Source organism: Cydia amplana, chromosome 24 (genome assembly GCF_948474715.1).
Source record: "Cydia amplana chromosome 24, ilCydAmpl1.1, whole genome shotgun sequence".
In the NCBI taxonomy this organism is placed as follows: domain Eukaryota; kingdom Metazoa; phylum Arthropoda; class Insecta; order Lepidoptera; family Tortricidae; genus Cydia; species Cydia amplana.
The window spans coordinates 4761218-4787580 of record NC_086092.1 but is presented as its reverse complement, the minus strand read 5'-3'; the positions used below and the strand labels follow the sequence as shown (position 1 = coordinate 4787580).

The window sequence follows — 26363 nt, the reverse complement described above, 5'->3', positions numbered from 1 at the left end:
TAACCACATAAAACCACAATAGAAATATAGTTGGTCAAACCAATTTGTCAGTCAGTAAGAACCAGGAAAACTATACTCATCCTTTTCTTTTGGGTGCTTATTTATTTAGTCGTATGGCATGTTTAAAAAAATAGGCAATTACATATATACAATTATCGCGAAACAATAAAAGGTGTCCAAAATAATACAATTAAGTATAGGTCAACATTTAAACCGTACTAGTGTGATTTGGGTGCTAGAACTAGTGTAAGACAACGATTGTATGATTCTCTCCTCTCTGTCTATGTTTGAAATGAGACAGTCCTTAGAAAAACTAACTAACAAACCTTAGGTAATATTTTCACTTTTATGAGCATAGTTTGTCAAAGCCGTCAAAGGACTGTCTCATTTCAAACATAGACAGAGAGAATCATACTATCTTTGTCTTAAGCTTTGGTTTCCTCCGATAGCGGTGCCGTCATATAGCGGCCGTCTCCATACAAATACTACGACATCCATATTTAGCCGTATTATTTAGTATGGAGACGGCTGCTATATGACGGCACCGCTATCCTAGGAAAACCGATCTTTACACTAGTACTAGCACCCAAAAGATGGGCTCATCGCCTGAAATAAATGACAATTTACTTTAAAATAGAGTCTGTGTTACTTTAATACATTCCATGACTCTTCTCTTTCCGAACAGACTAGAAGGAACACGTATAATTTATATCTGAAGCCATGTAATATATTCTGTGTTATGTATAATATCACTAATTTTGATTTGATTTGTTAGGTACTTACCTATTCTATCGTGCTGAAATTGCTTTATTGAGGCTAAATTATTCAGCATATAGGTAGTTTTAGTTATTATCTAGGTTCCAGATTATTATGTAGGATAGATTTAATCTTATCTTACTTTTAGAGTCAAACCAAGATAATTTTGCACCCGACGCGCGACGTTTAAAATAACAAAAGTATCATAATCGCTGCCAACGTAGCTAAAGTCTATTTTTTTATTCGGTAGACTGAAATGACAGTTAATAGTATGAAATGACATTTCATGTTCATACTATTAACTGTCATTTCAGTCTACGGAATAAAAAAATAGACTTTAGGTCTAACTATTTTTAAAATCATCGTATATATACTTAAATCCACATAAATTCATATGATTTATATTGAGTTAAATGTCTACCTAATATTGGTTAATTAATTAGAAATAAATTGTAGTAGCAATTTATTGTACGGAACCCAATGAAATCATTGACATTTCAACAGTCAGATTGTTTATGGTAGGATGGAATGTTTATGTTTTGATTTGAAATTGTTCTTTCAAATTACTCAACTTTCAATTGTTTTTCGACAAAAATGTGCCAGTTGTTGGTGAAAACTGTTGATTTTTTGCGTTGAATTAAATAACTGGTGAGTTTTTCAGCTATTTCTGTACAAATCTGATATTTGTTGTGTACACTACGATAAAGAAATAGCGAAATTTTGCGCTGAACTTTCTGTTGACACTGGCAGTTTAATTTTATTTGGTATTTTACCTGCCAGTCATTTTTATTTACATTTCCTTGTTGTATATGATGTGGAATTTGCTTGGCTGGAAATATAATTCACAAGGTTTAAGATAAAATTATATATCTACTTTGCAAGTTCATATGCACTTGCGAAACTTACGATGTATATTTCCTCTTATGATTTACCTTTGTATTACAAAATATTATACTTACAAGATTGATAAATCCACATCAATAATATTTGTTATTATTAATCATTAACCACTTTTGTATTGACATACTTTATAAATAATTAAGTATGTATTATTATAAAATTGTATTTATTAATACAAATTTCACATCACTAAACTCTAGCACTCATAACTTTAGTGAAAGGGATAGTATACTTACACTTAAACACTTATATTTTGTTTCATAGGATGAGTAGAAATTTGCCTTTGCGTAATCACCATGATACTTCTAAGGAACCCAAACTCTGGTTTGCATTTTCTTTGCAGAGATCCTTAGTGTAAGGCCTGAGTGGACGCTCTTGTTGGGCGTGCAGCGGGGCTGGGCGTGCGGCGTGCATGTTAAACAAATGCAAACGTATAGGAGCGGCCTTAGTGCACGCTGGTCAAATCACTTGTGAGCCCGACGCCACGCTGCACGCCCCGCTGCACGCCCCGCTGCACGCCCCGCTGCACGCCCCGCCGAACGCTCCGCTCCGAGAGTCCACTCAGGCCTTACACTTAGTCACCACCTGATTGCATTATCAATTTATCAGATCAGCTCCATGTTAGGTAATAATTATTGCATTGTCATGAAAGTTACCTATAACATCCTACCATTGTTGTACAGTCCCCAGATATATAGGAGCGGCTGACGTGCTTAATAATATCTGAACACGCACTACAATGCCTCATGACTATAGAGGCGTGTTCAGATATTCCACCTGAGAGCTCACGATCGTTACTCTCAATAGCTAGGACATACCCAATCGCCGTGGCCGAAAACGGCCCGGACAGGATGATGATGATGATGATGATGTTCAGATATTTATGACAACCTTGGCTGTGATGCTCATAAATATCTGAACACGGACTCTAGTGCGTGACAATACAGGTATTTACAGTTCAGATAGTTGTGAGCAGTTTGGCCGCTCCACTGTATATCCAATAGCGACTGTACTTATAACAAATTTCAGTTGAAGCAGTAAACAGTACAGATTCAGTTTACCTAATAGACTTTCATTAAAAGTAAATCATGCAAAAATAAAACTTGTGTTTAATGTAGTACTTTGTAATTGGCAGACCATGACGGAGGAACAGCCTCCGCTGATGCTCTGCTTAGAGAATGCCGCCGGTGAGGAGGTCTCGCTCAACATTGAGCCTAATGATGACTTCCACTCCTTCCTGATAAAGGCCAAGTTAGTATAAACCGAGCGTACAGAGAAACAGAGCGTACTCCCATCTTAAAGGCCGGCAACGCACTTACAACGCCTCTGGTATTGCGGGTGTCCATGGGCGGTGGTAATCGCTTACCATCAGGTGATCCGTCTGCTCGTTTGCCTCCTATATCATAAAAAAAAACCTTTACGGTCATTGCGTTGCAGAAAAGAAGTAACGTGAGTCGCCATTTTATTGTGTTAACCTTTTGGACGCCAATGACTGATATATCAGCACCGCAGGTCCAACGACAAAGACTGATTAATCGGTCCCATACCACAGAGCAACATAGACCTACGTAGTACGGTTACCAGATACAAATTTAGAATTTCCTGACAATATTCCTGATTTCCGAATATTTTTCCTGACATTCATATTTTTCACGACGACGACGGGGGGGGGGGGGGTCTAGTCGTTAGCGATGGCCATCCGATTGAGCCGAGCCGCGCGCGTGATGTACCTATATGTGTGCTTGATTAAAGATTTGTTAATTAATAATTAAGAAGTTATTGATAAGTTGAGTGGATCTCATTTATTATTTTTTTACAATGTTTTTGATTAATTTAAGTACCTAAATAAAAAGGTACTTTATAATAAAGTCTATCAATTCAAAAAATTCCTGACATTTTCGTGTTCCGTCCCCATTCCTGACAAAAGGCCAAAATTCCTGACATGTCAGGAAAATTCCTGTCATCTGGTAACCCTAGACCTACGTGCACATGCATAAAGTTCAATTTCAGTTTAGACACTTCGGTGACGTGGTGTCCGAGTGACAGCTTTTGTGTTTGACACACACTACACCTTATAAAACAAAGTCCCCGCCGCGTCTGTCTGTATGTCTGTATGTTCGAGATAAATTCAAAAACTACTGAACAGACTTCATGCGGTTTTCATCCATCAATAGTGTGATTCATGAGGAAGGTTTAGGTGTATAATTTGTTTAGGTTTTGTGTAACTCTTGCGAAGCCCGGTCGCCTAGTACTGTCACTTATCCTCATTTTACTCCTAGTTCCGTCTTAAAGAAGCCCCGAAAATCTATGCATTCCACTGTCAGTCCTTATCATCATTTATCACATTTTAATTAAACCAAGATTAATTTTGATTATACCAAGATTAATTTTAATTAAACCAAGATTAATTTTAATTACAGTGAACTACTCGGTTACGAAGTAGACCTAAATTCATTAACCAGAAACAAGCCAGTGGCCTTAACGGACAACATTTACCAATTCCTGCTAAATTCTGAAAACGGCCTCCTAGAGTACCCTATGCCACAAACATTTGATCAAATGCTAGAACCAAATGATGCTACAGATGCCTTAGAATATGTCCTAGGTGATGGAACACAAATCAAAGCTTCACAGATACATTTCGACAATGAGGATCCACCTTTTGATTTTGTAGCAGAAAAAATACCATTTGTCAAATATGTTGATGATTATATAGATGATGTTGAACCATCAAAAGAAATTAGCACGAAAATTATCAATATAGTCGCTAGCCCTGTGTCTAAATTGCTCAGTACTTCAAGTCCAAAGAAACCTTTCATAAACAGCATACCTTTTAAACTGGTTAACAATAATGCTTCAGGATTTGCAGCTCAATTCCACAAATTCGTAGAATCTAGTATTGATAAAACTTTTACGCCGCTTAATCCAGTTACAACTAGAAATAAGTCTCCGAGAAGTCTTATCAGAGACAACTATAATAAATATGAAGACAACATTTATAATAAAACTGATTTCATAACACGAGATGAAGTTTTAAATATGTTTAAAGATACTCCGGTAGTACCTTATGAGAGCCAAAGCTTCAGTGATAAGAGGAGACGCAAAACTGACCCTTCACGCCCTATTAATAAGACTGCGAATGCTAAAACAATGCCGTACATAGATGTTGATGGTACTTTAATAGGTCAAAATGAGAGTCAAAACTGTTTCATCTGTGAGAAGTTTGTCAATAACAATATGGATAAGCTTTATTTATTTGACAATGAAGATCAGAAACTACACAGATCATCTCCGCAAAAGAAATTATCCACCCAATTGAAAATTATCTGTGAACAATGCTTAGACAATAATTTTAAACCATCTAGATTAAAAAGCCCCAGCAAGAATCTAAATCCAGACGAATATTTGGTAATTAGGAACAACCAGCAATATATATTTCAGAAAACAAATTCCATAGACTTTAAAAATATAAAAAGCAGTTTCGTAAACATTGGTGAAGCAACAGCTATAATAGACAAGATAGAAACAGAAATCTTAAAAGGAAATCAAGTCAAACAAACTGATTTTGTCAAAGTTGAAATCGATTCGAATGGAGAAATCATATCTAAAGATGATGCGAAAGAATCAAATTCAGAATCATATATTTTTAAAGATGGCAGCTCTAGTGATGTCGAAATAATTGAGGGACCGGAAATAGACGATGTCATAGACAATTTAGAGGAAGCAGATGAGGAAGTAAAGGAGTTTTTAGGGATGTATCAGAGTGACAATAATGATACTAGTGAACTAAAATGCAGGTTAGTTGTTTTACTATATGGACTGATGTCCACCGTCTCTCGGTATAAGTATCGAGGAATTGTTGGAATTATTTTCACCTGTTGCCTTTCCACCAATCTGGGCTTTTTGGTTTAAGGTTTTGCGAGCGCGTCTTTGCAGAGTTCGCCGAGTTGATGGAGCATGGTGACGTTCACAAACACGTGACGGAAGATGGTGAGGTGTACCCGTGCCCTTTGTGTTTTTACGGTAAGATACCAGATAAAATAATAGGTCTTCTCCACCAGTCAACAAATCATCATCATCGTTATCATATCACGCAAAAGTAGTTCGCAGAGTTGATTACATTTTTACGGTAAGATACCAACATAAGTATAAGTGGAAACTGTTTTGACTTATGTTCTAACTATATCTTTTACCTTATTGTGTTATTATGTGCTGTATGTTTCCCGAATAAATAAAATAAAAAATAAATAAATACATTATTCTGAATCTTTTTGGATGTAAGTGCAGCTTGTGATGCAGTAGATCATAGGATTTTATTTAAAAAACTCAACACCTTCGGCATTAGAGGTCATGATTTTAGAGGAAATATTTAAATTTATCAAACAATAATAATTTATCGACCTAAGATCAACTGTGGGTGACACCCGATCCCGGTCAAAGATAATGATGATTAGTTCGGGAGTCCCACAGGGTTCTATATTTAATCTTTTCTTCTGCTATTTCTCAATGATCAGATTATTTTTACTTGTTTCGTAGTGGATGTCTGCAACTTATAGGTACATTTTATTTTAGGATACGCCAATTTCAAATGGCTCAAAGGCCATCTTAAAGCAGCCCACGATAAACCTAAGAAACCTCCAGCAGAAAGCAATAACGACGATGCAAAGGATGGTAATAATTTACACATTATTTTAGTAATTATTTATTTTATAGATTTACAATCTGAATTAATATTATAGATTCACAGCACTGTATTACTTTATTTTAGAATCGCAGACACCGTCTGAGCAGTCGCCAGTGGCTAAAAGAACTAGGAGTAACTCTAAGAAAAATAACGAGGGTGATAAAGGTTTGACACTATACGGCTTTTGGTCATTTTGACCCTTCTATCATAGGCACAAGCAAATCTATATGAACCTTAGGTACTTGAAAGCATGAAGGTTATATACAAATACAGATCCATCACATAACACTAGACTTATATCGACCGGGATATGAACCGTGATTAGTGATTACCTTTTGTACTGTTTTCGAACTCCCGATATTTCGACGCAGTTACTAAGTACCCACCCACCCACTATCTTCAGTTACCCGTGAACAAGATGCATGTGACTGCGTCGAAATATCGGGAGCTCGAAAACAATACAAAAGGTAATCACGGTTCATATCCCGGTCGATATAAGTCTAGTGAAACTAACCGTGAATCATTCAAAACTGTCATCAAATAACACTTAGGGAAAAGCGTTTTTGACTCGTAACGTGTAAATATTATTTGTCAGAACAGTTGCGATTGAATAAAATTGTATTTAATGATATTTTCTTTTAGATGAAGCAGCAAAGTCAGAGGAAGATCCTGCAAAATCAGTGGAACCTGAAAATGTATGTTAAATAAATTATTTAACTTACTTTCGTTCATTCAGTTAAATATTTATAACTTTAAACGAGCAATTCTTGTATAGGTATTTATTTATTTATATGTACAGTCAGCAGCAATAGTTACTAAGCGGGCGAGGTGTTCAAAATGATCTTGACGCGACTTTATTGTTAAGATAATAAGAGCGCGTCAAGGTAATTTTGAACACCTTAGCTGTTTCTGCTGCTGACTGTATATATATTTCGGGGATCTCGGGAACGGTTCTAACGATTTCGATGAAATTTGCTATATGGGGGTTTTCGGGGGCGAAAAATCGATTTCCGAGCCAAGCTCAGTCTCCCAGATATAAATTTTAATGCACGCTATCAAATATGTATGAATCATCATTAAAAATCATCACTGAAAAGTTGTTTCCTTCAGCCGTCATGAGAAAACAACTCAATATTTGCATACAATTACTTTGCCACTCATGTGGATGAAATGCAACTTTCTCATCGGTTTTTGAAGAATAAAGCGAACCTCTGCCTCTACGAGCGGGTCTGGTGTAAAATAGCTACCTGTGCTAACAGTTATTTCACAGTGTCTATTAAATTTAGGATAATCAGGAACGCAAAATGGAAATTAAGTTAGAAATCAAGCAAGAAGCGTTAGATACAAGCGACGAAGAGGCAATATGGATCGTGCATACTGAAGACACGCCGGCCGACCAGCTCCACTCGCTTCTACATGTAAGTTTCTGACATAAACATTGACGTATATCTCAGGACGGGCCTTACGGGCACTAAAAATGGTACTAGTTCAGCGGTGTCACTCACGAATTCGAGCTAATCGTGCAATCTAACGCACCTAGTTGCGACCAATCGCGCGCGTGATGCAAACTCATCAACCTGTCGCGTTGTAGCGGTGTCACACCGCTGTACTGGCCCCTAAGGCCAGTCATGAGATATACGTCAATCGGCATAAACAAATAGTAGTTTATGCAACAGTGATATAATAAGGGTTCTTAAAATTCAAGGGTCGAAGTTACAAAACGAGACGTAGTCGAGTTTTGTAAAAAAAGACCCGAGAATTTTAAGAACCAATTATGAGCTGTTGCATACATTACTTTTTCTATGACAGCTGCAGCAAAAAAAAAAAAAATTAAAAAAAAAGAGATTATTAAAAAAAAAGAGTTATTATTGTAAATGAAAACATACCTCTTTCAATCAAGATGATCGGAACTTGTATCTTTAAAAAAAATAAAGCAGTTGTATTATACTCATAAGATGTGCTCATTTAAGTGCTGGAGTAGAAAATAGTAGTTTATGCAACAGTGATATAATAAGGGTTCTTAAAATTCAAGGGTCGAAGTTACAAAACGAGACGTAGTCGAGTTTTGTAAAAAAAGACCCGAGAATTTTAAGAACCAATTATGAGCTGTTGCATACATTACTTTTTCTATGACAGCTGCAGCAAAAAAAAAAAAAAAGTTATTATTAAAAAAAAGAGTTATTATTAAAAAAAAGAGTTATTATTTAAAAAAAATTGAGTTATTATTTAAAAAAAAAGAGTTATTATTTAAAAAAAAAAAGAGTTATTATTGTAAATGAAAACATACCTCTTTCAATCAAGATGATCGAAACTTGTATCTTTAAAAAAAATAAAGCAGTTGTATTATACTCATAAGCCATATTATGAGCCTATAGACAAAGCATTCAAATGACATTGCTTTAGATATCACTGTCAGTCATTTAATTGACACATTTAAGTGCTGGAGTAGAAAAAGAATATTAGAGTTCACTAGCTTTGTCAGGCGTGGCTCACTCCGCGATTTCGTCGCGTCGCTATTAGTACATGCGGCCAACACCAATTTCGGTGTCTAGCCATAGTAATTGCCGCGCACCGCTTCGGAACGGACGCCTACTCGCTTGCGCCACCTAGCGGTCATATCTGTCGTAATATACGGTTTTGTTAGAGAGTGAATCTTCTGTACCTAGTACTATTATTTAATCTGTGACTTTGCTTAACACTTTAAACGCTTAGTACATAGTTTATGTCATAAATGCAAATAAACGCCAAGATCCCGGGCGCAAGCGAGCTAATGTGAACCCTACTTGTAAGTGTGAAGGTTCCTTTGACAGCGTCCGCCATTAGAGTAACACCTATAGTGGTCCTTGGGACACTATAGGTATATACTACTACTATAGGTATAGTAGCGACACCTTTAGGTGCTCTTGGCGTTAAACTTAGGGCTTGTGTACACAATATTAGTGTTTAATGCGACTTCAGACATCTGCTACTTGCATGCAGGGGCGCTAAGCTAATCGTTTTGCTGACTGTTAAGGGCCATTTACAGGATAGGTATAAGTTCCACGCCTCCAATTTATGATTCATCATCTTCCTCGCGTTGTCCCGGCATTTTGCCACGGCTCATGGGATCCTGGGGCTCGCTTGGCAACTAATCCCTACTTATGATTATAGTTCGAATTAAATAAATAATTGAATTGAATAGTCAGTATATTTCTATAAATATACTAACTAAATATACATATTTTTAAATTGCCCCTCTGGATTATAGGGTGATGAAAAAACCGAAGACGCAGTGTTCAAGAAACCACAAAAATGTGCCAAATGCAGGTAGAATGTGTAGATACCTACATTCACAAGCTATATCTGCTGTACCTAGCTCATTCATACCTAGAGTTAGACCAAGAAAAGTCTGCAGCGATTTTGATAGCCCATGCACGCAGTGCAAGTGTTATTTACACGTCATAAATTCATAGAAGTTTGTCGTTTAAAATGACAATTGCACTGCGTGGGCTATCAAAATCGCTGCAGACTTATCTCGGTCTGACTCTATAAAGCGAATCGTCGCCTGTATTTCTTCAGCATTATCTAATTTGTATTTATTAACCTTTTCGACGCCGTGTCAAACACAAAAGTCACGCCACGTCACCGAGGTGTCAAAACTGAAATTGAACTTTATGCATGTGCACGTAGGTCTATGTTGCTCTGTGGTATGTGACCGATTAATCCGTCTTGCGGTGCTGATATATCAGTCATTGGCGGCCAAAAGGTTAATAATACCTACTACATTACGATATACAAGTGCGAAAAGTAGGAAAATTCGCAATGAGTGGCGATAAATTAAAACACGACCGAAGGGAGTGTTCTAAATCGACACCAGTTGCGAATTAGCTATTCGCACGTGTATCGTGCCATGTTTTACAGTACACATGACCCTTACAATTTTCGACAAAGGCACGTAAAGTGCTAATTACCGCACTTGGGCGGTAAATTAGCACCATATGTACTGTAAAATCCGTTTAAGGTAACTGTGCAGCGGCTGCACCGATGTGGCAACGACAAAGTTTTAGAAATATTTTGTTAGAATTATTTTTGTAATGTTTATTGTCATCTGTGGTTTGGATTTGATATTTCGTAAGAAGTAGGTAAGTAGTTGATTTTAGTTAGGAATCATCCTATAAGCTGTAGACATACATATAGGTATTACGTTTATAGTGTAATAGAGTAGGTAAATAAACGAAGTATATCGTCAGACACACTTAAGTACTAAAAGAAGGTTGTTTTTTGTTTAAATATTTTTTTGTGATTAGTGAGGTTTGCTTGTCACCTGACGATATGCTTATCTACGCTTTTTTATTTTAAGTACGAAAGTAGCTACTTATAATTTATATTTTTTTTAAGTAAATTTTATTTTGCAGTCAAATCACGGTGGATATGTCCACACATAAATGCAAAAGGCGAGCCCGGAAACGGAAGTGCTTGGGCAAGGACGAACATGTCACTTTGTCCTCCCAGAAGGACCCTGTAAAGGTACGTTGCAGTTTGGAGTCCGACCAAAATTAAATGTGGGTAGATGGATAGTAGTAAAGTTGTACCTACCCTCAATATATTTTTGAATGCAATGAAATAGTGAGATTTAAGCTCGGGACACACTTATCCCACGTACGCAACGTATGCAATGCATTATGACATCTGCACCCTAAAATTTGTATGCTTAGAAACATACCTGTCATACGCAACGCAACGCTTGACAAGTATGTTTCTAAGCATACAACTTTCAGGGTTCAGATTGTCATAATGCATTGCATACGTTGCGTACGTGGGATAAGTGTGTCCCTGCCTTTGTGCAGTGTAAATATGTCCCCAAATATCAAAAATGTCCTTTTTTCAGAGGCCACTAGGTAGACCGAGACAAGGCACGGACTCTGGTGAAAACGATTTACTGGTTCCCGTTAGTATCAAATAAATAGCTTTAATTTTTTTATTTATTATTATTAATATTAATTATTTAATAAATCTTACAGCTATCGTTACAGTTTCCCAATGCGATAGTGTAGGCAGGCTATTAACATTAAAAAATAATTAAGCACTACAACTATAACTAGGTATCTTATGCTATAAGTACTATAACTATAATAATAACAGAAGACAAACAATGTAACTTTTACAAATTGTAAACTGTTTTTAACTTTTGCAAGTTGTAAAGTTTCAAACTGTAAGTACAGTGAATACTTTGGTTAACTGTATTTTGGTCCCTAGTCATCACTCAGATCAGACAGACATCAGACAGATAATCCATCTGTCACTGACAGATAGATTGTCAGTCACTTCCTCGGACTTCGTTCGTGAACTGTACTCTTATTCTATTAACAAAAAAGTCGCGTCAAGATCATTTTGAACACCTGGTCCGCTTTGCAACCACAGAATAAGTAATAGTATTATCATACAGTACGGCCACGCACCGCCCCGCCCCGACTCGCGTAACCTCGCCCCGCGACATGAATCTGACGGACTTCTGGCGTGCCCTCAGTAAAGCGACTTACCCACACATACACAATGACGCGTGTAATACAGACGTGCCGTGCACAGCACACATATAATCGCAAATAATTTTTGATGTATGGCGTGTCCGCCCTGTGTTGTAACTTCTGCTGCTGATTGTACTCTGAATGCGTATTTATTCTCAGCAATAATGTGCGTCATTTCAGAGGCCTCGTAATAAGAAGAAAGCCACTGAACCGACATCAGACCCTCAGATCATGACGTGCCATAACTGCAATGAGTCCTACACGTCCAAAGTACGATTGAAGTTCCATATGTAAGTTAAGAGTATTGTTTTGCATCACTACATATTTTATTAGTCATAGTCACTACATACTTAGGAGCAAAAAAATCGACTCAAATCTGTGTTGGATTTAAAAACGAAATATCTCCGAAACTAATTCGCGTATTCTTAAAGTAATAGTACCATTAAAAAGCTGCTAAATTTACCTTTTTAAAAATCACAAAATTCCTGAAGTATTATTTCAGATACTGAAATCTGAGCGATTTTAGCAAAATGGGGTAAAATCACGTTCAATTAACGTCCTGAAAATGGGAATAAAAGCAATTTCGTAGAGAGAAAACCATTTAATTTTTCCTGTTTAATATTTTGTATTTCCGCCGCGGGCCTTCTTGACGCATGCAATCCGGTTCTTCATGGATCTTATCAGCTTCCTGATGGTATCCTGCGGACAAGCTTCCCATTCCTCGACCAAAGCCTCTTTCAGGGCCAAAATCGTGTCAGGAGCGGGATCCCGGGCTCGAACCTTCCTTTTTAGATAATCCCACAAGTGCTCGATGGGGTTCAAGTATGCAAGGGTGGGGATACCAACCTCAGCAAGGTATGCCCGCGTGACTCGTGCGGTATGACAAGGGGTGTTATCTTGCATGAGATGGTACCCCTCCTCATAAAATCCTGCATAGGGGACGACATGATCTTGCAGGATATCTGTGATGTAACAATCTGCGTTCAAACCACCTCCGCGGCCCCCACCAGGAATGAAAACCAGGTAAGGTTGGCTTCCTTAAGTCTTCGACGAACTGTCCACTTGCTGACTGGTCGCTCTCGGTTCTGCATCAGCTGCTGCTGGATGTCAACGCCGGTACGCTGTCGATCACGAAGACTGGCCGTAACGATGAAGTGGTCCTCTCTCCTCGATGTGCACCTGGGACGGCCAGATCCAGGTTTGCGAGCAAGGTTTCCAGTCCGAATGAACTTTTGGTTGACTCTGGAAACAGCAGACTGACTTAAATTCAGCTGTTCAGCAACTGCACGCTGCGTAAGGCCTTGATTGAGCAAGACGATAACTTGGCCGGCTTCAGTTTCTGTCGTGTCCATTTTCTTGCAGGTAATTCCAGGGAATGATTGCGGGAGATGTGCACAGGTCAACTTCTGATAAGAGACTGATAAGAAATAACCGGATACACCGGTTTTTATGGCCCTCAAAGGTGCGCAACTCGTGCATAATCAAAGCAGGTAAAATGTTGTTTTCTACAAAAATAACAATAACCTGAAATTTACCAAACCGATTTCAACGGTTGTTAATGTTTTTGATAGCTTAATTAATGAACAATAATACTGCAATTTCATTTTCACTGAAATATTCAACGTTTTCAGAAAAATTGAAAAAAACTAAAAAATGTGACTTGAGTCGATTTTTTTGCTCCCGAGTGTAGTATAAAACAAAGTCGCTTCCCGATGTCTGTCTGTCCCTATGTATGCTTAGATCTTTAAAACTACTGATTTTGATCCGGTTTTTTTTAAATGGATAAGTAGAGTGATTCAAGAGGAAGGTTTATGTATAATTTGTTAACCCTTGCGAAGCCGGGGCGGGTCGCTAGTTGTAAACAAATATTCTAATGCAAAACATATTATGTAGTTACGTATCCCAAAAAATATTATGTAACATACATATAAAACCAGAAGATAAACGATGACAGTTGTTTTTGTATGAAGTTAAGAGGTAATGTATACATCATTTTAGTACTATTTATTTCACAAAATCCAAAAACAAATAAGTACCTATGTACGTTATAATCTACCCTTATCAAAGTTATTAAAAAAATTACGGGTAGTTATAAATAGTGTGATTTAAATCTACCCTTATCAAAAAATATCGGGTAGTTATTAATAGTGTGATTTAAATCTACCCTTATGAAAAGTTAACGGATAGTTATAGTTCGTTTTTTTTAGCATTAGAAAAAAGGTAAACAATCTTGATGTGTCTTTTAATTGAAAAACACGTTTTAAAAATAAGTCACGGCAAATATACTGGGTCAACCAAATCTTGTCAGTAAATAGGAACAAAAAAAACTATACTCATCCTTTTCTTTTGGGTGCTAGTACTAGTGTTAGACAAAGATAGTATGATTCTCTCTGTCTGTTTGAAATCAAACAGACCTTTGACACACTATATGTAACAATTATGAATCTAATACGATCATTTATATTCTTCTGCTTTCGTAAGTAATAGTTACTGATTTTTAAAAAGCGTTTTTCAATTAAAAGACACATCAAGATTGTTTACCTTTTTTCTAATGTTCAAAAAACGAAGTATATTAATAGTGTGATTTAAATCTACCCTTATCAAAAAATATCGGGTAGTTATTATTAGTGTGATTTAAATCTACCCTTATGAAAAATTAACGGGTAGTTATTATTACTGTGATTTAAATCTACCCTTATGAAAAATTAACGGGTAGTTGTTATTAGTGTGATTTAAATCTACCTCCTCCTCTACAGGTTGCAATGGCATGATGTAAATCTACCCTTATCAAAAAATCAATGGGTAGTTATTAATACTGTGATTTAAATCTACCCTTATCAAAAAATCAACGGGTACTGTGATTTAAATCTACCCTTATCAAAAAACAACGGGTAGCTATTAATTAAGGGATTCATAATCCAATACAATGGTAATCCGCCACATGCTTCGTCAAAATACAAACGTAATTCTACATTAGTACTAAAACAAATCACGGAATACAAATCCTTCATAAAAAGAACATCACTGAAGCTCCGTGAAAAATGGTCCAAACCATACTCACAAATAATCAACTGGATCAAAGTCAAAATACAAATGTCAATCATCAGAGCGGTCTCTCTAAGAATTAGAGGAACGAGAAGATGGATAGAAAGATTTGGATCTGAAGACGGCTGTGGAATACCCATCCTTGAAGATTAGATTTCTCTTCTTTCCACTGTGTATTATTTGTATTATTTAATGTAATAAATGCGTTATTACCTTATAAAAAAAAACCATAGTTTCTGCAACAAGTTTCGTCAAAACCATCTATAAACTAATTTTGTAAAAACATCACAAACGGGTAGGTACTTGTAAATTGAGTAATATAGATCTACCCTTTTCAAACAAAATAAAACAAACGGCTATAGTTCATTTTTATTAGCATTAGAAAAAAGGGAAACAGTACTATTGAAAATCACTTTTGAAAAATAAGTCACGGCAAATATGTAACAATTATGAATCATATACGATTATTAAGTAATAGTTACTGATTTTTTAAAAGCGTTTTTCAATTAAAAGACACGTTAAGATCGCGTAGTCTTTTTCCAATGCTAAAAAAACGAACTATAGTGAGAAACTGAAACTGTCATGTACTAAGAATAAAAACCGGCCAAGTGCGAGTCGGACTCGCGCACGGAGGGTTCCGCACCATCAACAAAAAATAGAGCAAAACAAGCAATAAAACGGTCACCCATCCAAGTACTGACCCCGCCCGACGTTGCTTAACTTCGGTCAAAAATCGCGTTTGTTGTATGGGAGCCCCACTTAAATCTTTATTTTATTCTGTTTTTAGTATTTGTTGTTATAGCGGCAACAGAAATACATCATCTGTGAAAATTTCAACTGTCTAGCTATCACGGTTCGTGAGATACAGCCTGTTGACAGACGGACGGACGGACAGCGGAGTCTTAGTAATAGGGTCCCGTTTTTACCCTTTGGGTACGGAACCCTAAAAAGTGACCCAGGCCTCCAGTGCCCCAGGATGTCGCTGTTATGTGGCCGAATGGCAACAGGCACCTGTCGCGATACCAGAGGACGCTGGTTCGTTTCCAGCCTGGGGCACTAGAGGCCTGATGGGTCACTTTTTCTTTTTCAGTTCACTATCACTACATAGTATAAAACAAAGTCGCTTCCCTGTCTGTCTGTCTGTATGCTTAGATCGTTAAAACTACGCAACAGATTTTGATGCGGTTTTTTTTTAATAGATAGACCGATTCAAGAGGAAGGTTTATGTATAATTTGTTAACCCGTGCGAAGCCGGGGCAGGTCGCTAGTAATTTATATGTATAGTAGTGTTTCTACTTGAATCAAAATGTTTTCTGAAAATAATTTAATTTAATTTTTTTTTTGAGATCCAACAGCTATGACATTAACATAGAAATTTTAGTAGATTCATGAAGCCAATTATAGGAACTCACATTTGTTCTAACTATAGTGACATCTACCTACCCTCACCCTGACAATAATCAAATATCCCTTTCAAGGCAATTCCACGACAACACAGAGATGCTGACCGCCAACGGACAGTACACGTGCCTAGAGTGCCCCGGAGTCGCTTTCACGACAGAGACAGAGCTATTCGACCACGTGCACTTCCAACATGACAAGCAGAACCGCTACCAGTGCCCTGTCAAGGATTGTGGGAAGACATTCTTCCTCAGGTATCCTGATAACTTACCTTTAGGCTCCTGTAACAAGACAGGGACAGAGCTATTTGTCCAATCCTGATAACTTACCTTTAGGGTGGAGTCACAAGACAGAGATAGAGCTACTCGACCACGTCCACTTCCAACATGACAAGCAGAACCGCTACCAGTGCACTGTCAAGGATTGTGGGAAGATATTCTTCCTCAGGTATCCTGATTACTACCTTTAGCGTCCCGTTTCAAGACAGGGACAGAGCTATTGAACCACGTTCACTTTCAACATGACAAGCAGAACCGCTACCAGTGCCCTGTCAAGGATTGAGGGAAGACATTCTTCCTCAGGTATCCTGATAACTACCTTTAGGGTCCTGTAACAAGACAGAGACTGAGCTATTCGGCCACGTCCATTTCCAACATGACAAGCAGAACCGCTACCAGTGTCCTGTCAAGGATTGTGGGAAGAAATTCTTCCTCAGGTATCCTGATAACTTACCCTTAGGGTCCTGTTTCAAGGCAGGGATAGAGCTATTCGACCACATCTTTGTTGTAAATAATGTTTTTTTACTATTTTCATCGGATATTTTCGCTGTGCTGATTAAAACTGTTAAAAAATAGGACTTGCTTGATCGTTGTTACCCTTAACCTTTTTAGGGTTCCAAAGGGTAAAAACGGGACCCTATTACTAAGACTCCACTGTCCGTCTGTCTGTCTACCCAGCTGTATCTCATGAACCGTGATAGCTAGACAGTTGACATTTTCACAAATGATGTATTTCTGTTGCCGTTAAAAAGCACAGAACGAGGGCGAGTGCGACTCGCATCATGGTCACAGACTAGCCAAGGCGAAGACGTGGCCTACGATGAAGGTGCCTGTTCACCCTTGATTTGAAGGTTGCCGGGTTCTATGATCTAGGAAATATAGACGCCGGCAAGGAATTCCATTCCTTGGCAGTGCGCATAAAAAACGAGGAAGCAAAGCGCTTCGTGCGAATTGGTGGAATATCTACCAAGTAGGGCTTGCAATTCGAATATTCGAATTTGTCGAATATTCGACCTGTTTTGATATTCGAATATTCGGCCACTCAGGTTTCGAATATTCGAATATTTTTTATTACTATAAAAAAATCTATGTCATCCGCTGTAGTTACAGTTTCTGTGTGTTTTACGGGTATTTACAGTGAATGAGGAACGGTAGGTACCCAAATACGAAGGATATAATATTTTTACTGTATTCCTCTCGATAGACTTCGTGAATACAGTGAAACCTAACTCAATTTAAAAGAAAACGAAATCAAAAAGTATGTTATTTTTACGGTGCGTAAGTTTTAAGTTAAAGGGTCATTCTGTTTATTCAGTACAAGCGTACGTTAAGCGAATTTTTGAAGTCTAAACCTTGCCATTTATCGCAATTCTCAAAATTAATCATACCAAACCTGCCCAACTTGGTAATCTAACCATGCACCTTTAGCTGACGAATAATCCACCCAGTACTCAACTAACTTTTTCCCTTAAATATTTTATACTTGCCAAAACAAATAAAGTCAATAAAGATTCAAAATACAATGAAATTAAAGGCCTTTTTACAGGCCTCTGAGTGATTACAAGTTAATTTAAATCGGAAAATAATTACCTACTAAAAAAAATATCTTACATACCTAGGTGTTTGGATGGTTAAAGTTATATTATTTCACGCAACGACGCATTTATAATAAGTTTTATCTAGAAATATTAAATACGTTTAATTTTGGCGTTTTACTTGTTTTTATAAATGTGGGCATCTTATAAATAGTAGGATGATAAAATCTAGTCAATTAAGTGGATTTCTGCCAAATATCCTTAGTTTTAGCAATATGTGAAAAAAGCTTTTGAATAAAACGATAATAAACCGATTTCTCGTTCCTTTTCTTATTTTTTATAATATTCGAATAATTATTCGAATATTCGAATACGTCGTCAGAAAAAGTCGAATATTCGAATATCTGAAAGTTTCGAATTTTTGCAAGCCCTACTACCAAGTAAGGATGGGAACCGGCCGTGCGTCTAAAAGTCCGATGGTAGAACAATGATTTATAACTCAAGATAGGTTCTATAACCTATCATATCGCCTATGCGTTCCAAAATTGAAGCGCTGAACTTGTGACAAATTGGACAAGTTTCCTTTAGTCGCGGCTGGACAAGCGAGGAATGTGCACGTGCTAACGAGCTCCCGCACACCGAAAGAGAAAGGGTCGACCTTATGTTTAACAACGAGTGTGACAAAGATGGATGGAATGAGAAAATTAATCAAGCAGATTTCTTCATAGGCACAGAAATAAATATGGAAGTATTTTTTGTGCTCCTCAAGTATGAGTATAACCTATCTATGGTTATATAATATCATTGTGGTAGAATGGGCACTTGTCCGGTTTTTTTCTCCATGTCTTATCTAACAAACATTTCTAACAGAGCGTCCCTGACGAAGCATAGCCGCACGCACACAGACACACGCCGCTACGTGTGCGGCACTTGTGGGAAGAGGTTCCTGGACAAACAGACCTTGGACGAACATGGAGTCACGCATTTACAGGTAAATGTCTACTTTATCAGTGCAGTTCAAAAATAAATAAATATTAGGGGACATCTTACACAGATCAACCTAGCCCCAAACTAAGCAAAGCTTGTACTATGGGTGCTAGGCGACGATATACATACTTATATAGACAAATACATACTTATATACATAGAAGACATCCATGACTCAGGAACAAATATCTGTGCTCATCACACAAATAAATGCCCTTACCGGGATTCGAACCCGGGACCGCGGCTTCACAGGCAGGTTCACTACCCACTAGGCCAGACCGGTCGTCAACGTCATATATACTTTATTCATGTAGGCCTAGCAACAAGCACTTTTTACATATAATTATATTATCTTAAGCTAATTTTCTGAGCAATTTATTGATGTAAGTAGGTAAATATAATTCGTAATAAAAAAAAAAAAATATTATGGGACAATCTTATGGTTTAAGACATTTATTATCTCATTAAGAATTTACAAAATTCACTTACATGAGATACACTTATAAATCAACATTTTTAAGGCTAGCGTGCACTAATTAATTTAAATGTAAACAATATTATATACATACTATAATTTTTGTTATGCATGGTAAAGTGGGTAGAAATCGTTTGTAACAAATATTAATTACCAGCGGTTAGAGTACAAGTTACTTCGACCGTCCTGTTCAGATGCGTTGCAGCGTAGATAACGAACTAGTATTAATGTTCACGAGTTATAATGTAACGCGACATGGATGGATGCGGCATAGCTGTGCGCACTACAGATGTGGTAAAATATTTCAATTAAGGGTACTAATATAGTATATTTAGTTAATTTTTCGTTTTAATTTATTTACTGTTTATAATTTTATTAAAATTTTTATTATTTTTATTTTTTCATTTTTATTTATCTATTATTAACTATCTATTAACCTTATTTACCATATTAATTATAAGGAGATTTTAGGTAAATCGTATAATTAATTATCGATTTATCAATGGAGTATTATTATTTGTTTTATTTTTCCAATTAATTAATATCTAAGTAATTTATTTGATTTATAATTTTTTAACTAATTTAATTATTATACTTAGTATAACAATTTATTAGCTTATTTATTATTTTACAGGTTGTAGATTTAGTTTTTTGTCTGCAACTGAACAATCGTTGGCATTCCTTTCACGTATTTGATTCCCAAATTTTTCTCTCCGTTCGAACTTCTTAAGTCCAGTTCTTGTTTTGTGTTCTTCAGATTTTCTCTTTGGTAAGGTGTTTGGTCTGAATATATTTTTACGTTTTTAGTCTTGTTTCTGTTTCTAAGTATATATTTGACTGGTTCCTCTGATAAGAAGCAGACCTTTATTGGTCGGTTTTTATTTTGAGTATATTTCCCGAGACGGAAGATTTGTTGGGGTTCAGGACAGTTGGGGGATATTTCTCGGATTACTTTGTTAATTTCTTGTCGTTCGTGGGCGTCCTTGTCGTCGATCTTAGGTTCAACTTCTTCAATACCTACTATTATTATATTTTTTATCTTACACAAATCGACCTAGTCCCACGGTAATCTCATAAGGCTTGTGTTGTGGGTACTAGACGACGATATATATAATAATATAGATACATATAAGTACTTAAATACATAGAAATCATCCATAACTAAGGAACAAATATTTGTGATGAACACACAAATAAATGCCCTTACCGGGATTCGAACCCGGGACCTCCAGCTTCGTAGGCAGGGTCACTACCGACTAGGCTACGGAGGCCGTCAAAGTAATAGGTAGTATTCATTAAGCAAATCAAATTTAATAAGTACTAATAAATTCACAAAAATATCGTCAAAACTTAAAAAAAAATTGTATAAAAAATCTCTATGTGGGTAAAACAGTTTTTCATTGACGACCGGTCTGGCCTAGTGGGTAGTGACCCTGCCTGCTAAGCCGATGGTCCTGGGTTCGAATCCCGGTAAGGGCATTTATTTGTGTGATGAACACTAATATTTGTTCCGGAGTCATGGATGTTTTCTATGTATATAAGTATGTATTTATCTTTATAAGTATGTATATCGTCGCCTAGTACCCATAGTACAAGCTTTGCTTAGTTTGGGGCTAGGTTGATCTGTGTAAAACGTCCTCCAATATTTAATACTTATTTTATATTTATTTATGTATTAAATTTTAATTATCCAGATCAAGCCATACCAGTGCCACATCTGCATGAAACAGCTGACTCGGCGCTCTCGCTTGCGCATGCACATGCGCGCGCACGAGGAGTCGCTCTGTCCCGCTCTGGTGCCAGTCTGCGCCGCGTGCCGCCGCGCCTTCCAGAACGTTCCCGCCGCTGTGGTGAGCGAAATAAACTGACAAAACGCCCGAAAGTCTGCGTAGGGGGCGCCACTCCCACAACAAGTCACAATCTAAAGCTTTGGATTCCTCCGAAAACGGTGCCGTCATATGACGGCCGTCATATAGCGGCCGCAAAAGACGGCCGTCTTTACGGTGGCGACATGTGGAAAGTACCACGGCGTCATAACACACCGTCATCCACCAAGGTCAAAGCGGCAAATTTGAAAAATGTAGGCGCGATGGGATAACGTCCCATAGAAAATTAGAATTTCGCGCCTTTTCTACTGACAAGATTTGCTTGATCATCTATAATTTACTTGGAGGATGAAATATCATCAGAAGAGGAAAATAATCGTAGTACGGAATCATTTATTCAAATCTCGTGTCATTTATTCAAAATGGCGTCACCGCTATCTAATAAAACGTTCATGAAACTATCGACACCGTCATGACGGCCGTCATCTTACGTTACGTTGACAGTCAACGTAACGTAACGTCGTCTAGGAAACCGCGCCATCTTGTTTACATAGACAACGTTCTAGTGACGTCAGTCAACGCTATATAGCGGCCGTAATATGACGGCACCGTTTTCGGAGGAATCCAAAGCTTAAGCGAAATAAACTAACAAAACGCCCGAAACTCTGCGTAGGGGGCGCCACTCCCACAACAAGTCACATTCTAAGGGTCTGCCGCAAACGAGAGAGTCGACATTTTGTTATCTAACCTCTATCTAATTCTCTAACTCTCTAACTCTAACTATCTAATTTTAAAGACACGCTAGCCCTGTAAGTAGTACCGAGCTACTAACAATGGCGATGTATGCAGCTCGGGTGCGCGCTATTGTTTTATTAGTATATTTATAGACTGCGGTATTTCTTTGCCTATCATCTTCTTCCTCGCGTTGTCCCGGCATTTTGCCACGGATCATGGGAGCCTGGGGTCCGCTTGGCAACTAATCCCAGGAATTGGCGTAGGCACTAGTTTTTACGAAAGCGACTGCCATCTGACCTTCCAACCCAGAGGGTAAACGAGGCCTTATTGGGATTAGTCCGGTTTCCTCACGATGTTTTCTTTCACCGAAAAGCGACTGGTAAATATCTTGAATGATATTTCGTACACAAGTTCCGAAAAACTCATTGGTACGAGCCGGGGTTTGAACCCGCGACCTCCGGATTTCAAGTCGCACGCTCTTACCGCTAGGCCACCAGCGCTCTATAATAAGTAATAGTACTACCGTACAGAAAGGACACTTCCTACAAAACCGAAATTTGACAGCGTTTCAGCATGATATCCCTTTATGGCACTATCCCTTTCGGCTATTTAGGGTTGTCAAAATTCAAGTCATTATCTTATCTATGGTCGTGCAGAGGGACATCAAGTTGTGTCGACCCTAATAATAGCTCGGAGCAATGCTGAGCCGAACGGAGCCGAGTTTACCCGAAGTCAGGAGTTTAAACTCCTACAAGTCCTTGTAGTACTTCCATATGGTGTTAAGAGCCAACAGGAGTGGTCATTTCTCCATACAAACGTACTCGACTGTTTCCTCCGTGAGTTTTGAAGCTAGAGCAATGATTTTTTCAACACAGATTAATATTGTCAATATCTGCGTCGGACAGTTTTGCTTTTTTTGATATTTTTGTTTTTAAGAGCCCTTCAAAAATGGCCAAAATGAACTAATTGACTATGCCGCAATGAGAGGCGTGGTATTCAAAACTGATAATAATTAGCCAAAAAAGCAAAACGGTCCGACACAGATAATGTCATAATCATTTAAATTTCCAAATTTGATTACGATTGGTTAAGTTTTGGAGGAGGAAACAGTCGAGTACGAAACCTCGATTTTTGAGATTTTTACGCAGGATTTTTCGCCTTGTCCTTATCGCACTAGTTTTAGGAGCCGCTTCCGTTAGCGAGACGGGTATATTTACCTAAAATATTTAAATCTTAGCTCCTGTTGGCTCTTAAATGTTATTTGATTTGACAGGAGCACGTGAAAAAGTCACCGGAGTGTCTCGGGGCGTTCTCGTGCGACTTGAACGAAGATGAAAAACCTACCGCCGTGTTATCGCCCACTAGTGGGCTAGTTAGACCCACACTCGACGGTTAGTGTGTACACGCTTTTATTTAACTTGCCATGTTATAGCCTCGTAAGACCCAGGCCAATTTATACACTTTTGAATTTGGAACTTTCTTTTATTTCTATATGAGTTCAAAATTCGAATTTAATTTGTACTTGTACAAGTACACGGGGACTTGGGCGTTTATTTTTGTTGTCCCAAACACTTTTTTTTCAAATTTGGGTTTTTTTTATGTTATTTCTACTCAGAATCACGAGCTCTTTCTATCCTAATAGGAGAAAAAAAGTACCTAAGGTTTTTATCTCCATTCCGGCACCATTTTTCATAGACTTTGTATGGTGGTCGCGTAATGGAAAGATCGAAAAATGTATGGAAATCTTGGGACACTTTTTTTCTCCTATTAGGATAGAAAGAGCTCGTGATTCTGAGTAGAAATAACATAAAAAATCCCAAATTTGAAAAAAAAAGTGGGACAACAAAAAAAAACCGCCCACTTACGAGGATAGAACGTTTTTCCAGAGGCCGTGAGTTCAAGTCTCACCACTCTCACTCAAGGCAGTAATTTTTCCACTTTTAAATTAATTCTAAGCTTAATAGCATCGTTCGCAGACGTTTCTGCTTGTTAAAATTTAATTTAGTGTGGGTCAAAGCTTGAAAGCTACAGACCCACTTCCCGATTTCCGAATGAGATGAAATTTAACCCTTTAACCGCCAGAGTCTGATATATAAGACATTACATATCCAGCTCATTTCGCCACAGTCTGATAAATAAGACAAAGATCTGATTTGGTTTTTACAGCACATTTATAACTCCCGTAACTATGCCAACCTTACTCTGCGTGGTACAATTACTGTCGGTGGCGACACGAGCACGCTCGGTCAAAAATTTCTGGCGGTTAAAAGGTTAAAATAAAATAAATCGGTTGACAATGCAATATTATGATGACATGGAGCTGATCTGATGATGGAGACAGAAGGTGGTCATGGGAACTCTGTGCTAAAACAACGCAAACTAATTGGGGTCGTTAGAATTGTCTCAATGAGTATTATTTGCCTGTGGAAAGAAATGTACAGTCAGCGATAAAATCTTGTACCAAAATGTAAAATTTTGCCAAAATCTTATTACTATTAACTTTTGTTAGGGTTCCGTGCCCAAAGGGTAAAAACGGGACCCTATTACTAAGACTCCACAGTCCGTCTGTCTCAAGAACCGTGATAGCTAGACAGTTGAAATTTTCACAGATGTACCTATTTCTGTTGCCGCTGTAACAACAACAACAAATACCAAAAAGTACGGAACCCTCGGTGGGTGAGTCCGACTAGCAATTCTCCGGTTTTTAAATATATTAAAAACGAGTCACTCACGTACCACGTACGAGGAGCGACGCTTCTCGGTACGGAGTGAAACATGTCGAGCGTTTTCGACTTAAAATACGTGAGTGACCCATTTTTGATATATTTCATTATATGTCTGTGTCTCACGGAAGTTTTGTTCTCCGGTTTTTTTTGAAGTGAAAACTTCTTTAGCGGCGCTGTGCATGTTTTGTGATGGGGGAAAAATGTTAAACTCGCGACAGGTCACGTGACCGTAAGATTCGTAAGACGGACGCGTGACCTAATCGAAAAACCGGCCAAGTGCGAGTCGGACTCGCGCACGGAGGGTTCCGCACCATCAACAAAAAATAGAGCAAAACAAGCAAAAAAACGGTCACCCATCCAAGTACTGACCGCGCCCGACGTTGCTTAACTTCGGTCAAAAATCACGTTTGTTGTATGGGAGCTCCACTTAAATCTTTATTTTATTCTGTTTTTAGTATTTGTTGTTATAGCGGCAACAGAAATACATTATCTGTGAAAATTTCAACTGTCTAGCTATCACGGTTCGTGAGATACAGCCTGGTGACAGACGGACGGACGGACGGACGGACGGACGGACGGACGGACGGACGGACGGACGGACGGACGGACGGACGGACGGACAGCGGAGTCTTAGTAATAGGGTCCCATTTTTACCCTTTGGGTACGGAACCCTAAAACTGTTACAATGTCATTGAGTTTTTTTCCTAGCAGAACCACCGGGCCAACAGTACCGCATAGAGCGCGAGGCGCAGTGCGCAGGCGCCGCCGCGCTGCTGGCGCCGCTCCCGGCGTCCCTGCGCACCGTGGTCCGCGCCGTTACAGTCGACAAGGCCTTCCGCTGCGAGTTCTGCGAGGAGTACCTATCTATATCTAATACCTTTAAACGAGCAATTCTTGTTTATTTATTTATATATACAGGGTGTAATCTAAAACGTGATACAAGATAATCAAACCTGAATCTTTTCATGATTTTGAACAACTTTTACTATGGGGTCAACTTTGTAAATTAACAATAAAAAAAATCTTTGCCATACATTTTTGTCTACCTCTCCTTGACCATTTCTATGGAACAGCTCAATTTTTTTTTAATATTACAAAATTGACCCCATAGTAAAAGTTGTTCAAAATCATGAAAAGATTCAGGTTTGATTATCTTGTATCACGTTTTAGATTACACCCTGTATATATATATATATATCGGGGATCTCGGAAACGGCTATAACGATTTCGATGAAATTTGCTATACGGGGGTTTTCGGGGGCGAAAAATCGATCTAGCTAGGTCTTATCTCTGGGAAAACGCGCATTTTCGAGTTTTTATATGTTTTCCGAGCGAAGCTCGGTCACCCAGATATTCAATACATATTTGACGTTATCTATGAAAAGGGACCTTATTCTCTATGGCGCTTACGCCATTATTAACGATGCTCCGATATAAATACAATGCCGCGCGACGCTGTGCGGCGTAAGCGCCATCGGCAATAAGGTCCCTTTTCATAGATAATGCCCCAT

The 26363-nt window shown here is 38.0% G+C and overlaps 1 protein-coding gene across 1 annotated transcript in view; it reads left to right on the top strand.

Annotated features, from left to right (window-relative positions):
• The first annotated feature begins 1294 nt into the window (after positions 1-1294).
• The window catches only part of LOC134659008 (zinc finger protein Xfin), a 52105-nt gene continuing 27036 nt past the window's right edge, over positions 1295-26363 (top strand). Inside the window, exons 1-17 of the mRNA XM_063514615.1 lie at positions 1295-1404; positions 2792-2907; positions 4077-5453; positions 5570-5679; positions 6229-6327; positions 6425-6505; positions 6983-7035; positions 7627-7758; positions 9588-9646; positions 10735-10846; positions 11208-11267; positions 12025-12134; positions 16368-16544; positions 18974-19094; positions 21260-21415; positions 23400-23517; positions 25561-25708. Of these exons, the coding sequence (XP_063370685.1) occupies positions 2795-2907; positions 4077-5453; positions 5570-5679; positions 6229-6327; positions 6425-6505; positions 6983-7035; positions 7627-7758; positions 9588-9646; positions 10735-10846; positions 11208-11267; positions 12025-12134; positions 16368-16544; positions 18974-19094; positions 21260-21415; positions 23400-23517; positions 25561-25708 (3026 nt within the window). The 5' untranslated portion in view covers positions 1295-1404; positions 2792-2794. The remainder of the gene's footprint in view (positions 1405-2791; positions 2908-4076; positions 5454-5569; positions 5680-6228; positions 6328-6424; positions 6506-6982; positions 7036-7626; positions 7759-9587; positions 9647-10734; positions 10847-11207; positions 11268-12024; positions 12135-16367; positions 16545-18973; positions 19095-21259; positions 21416-23399; positions 23518-25560; positions 25709-26363) is intronic.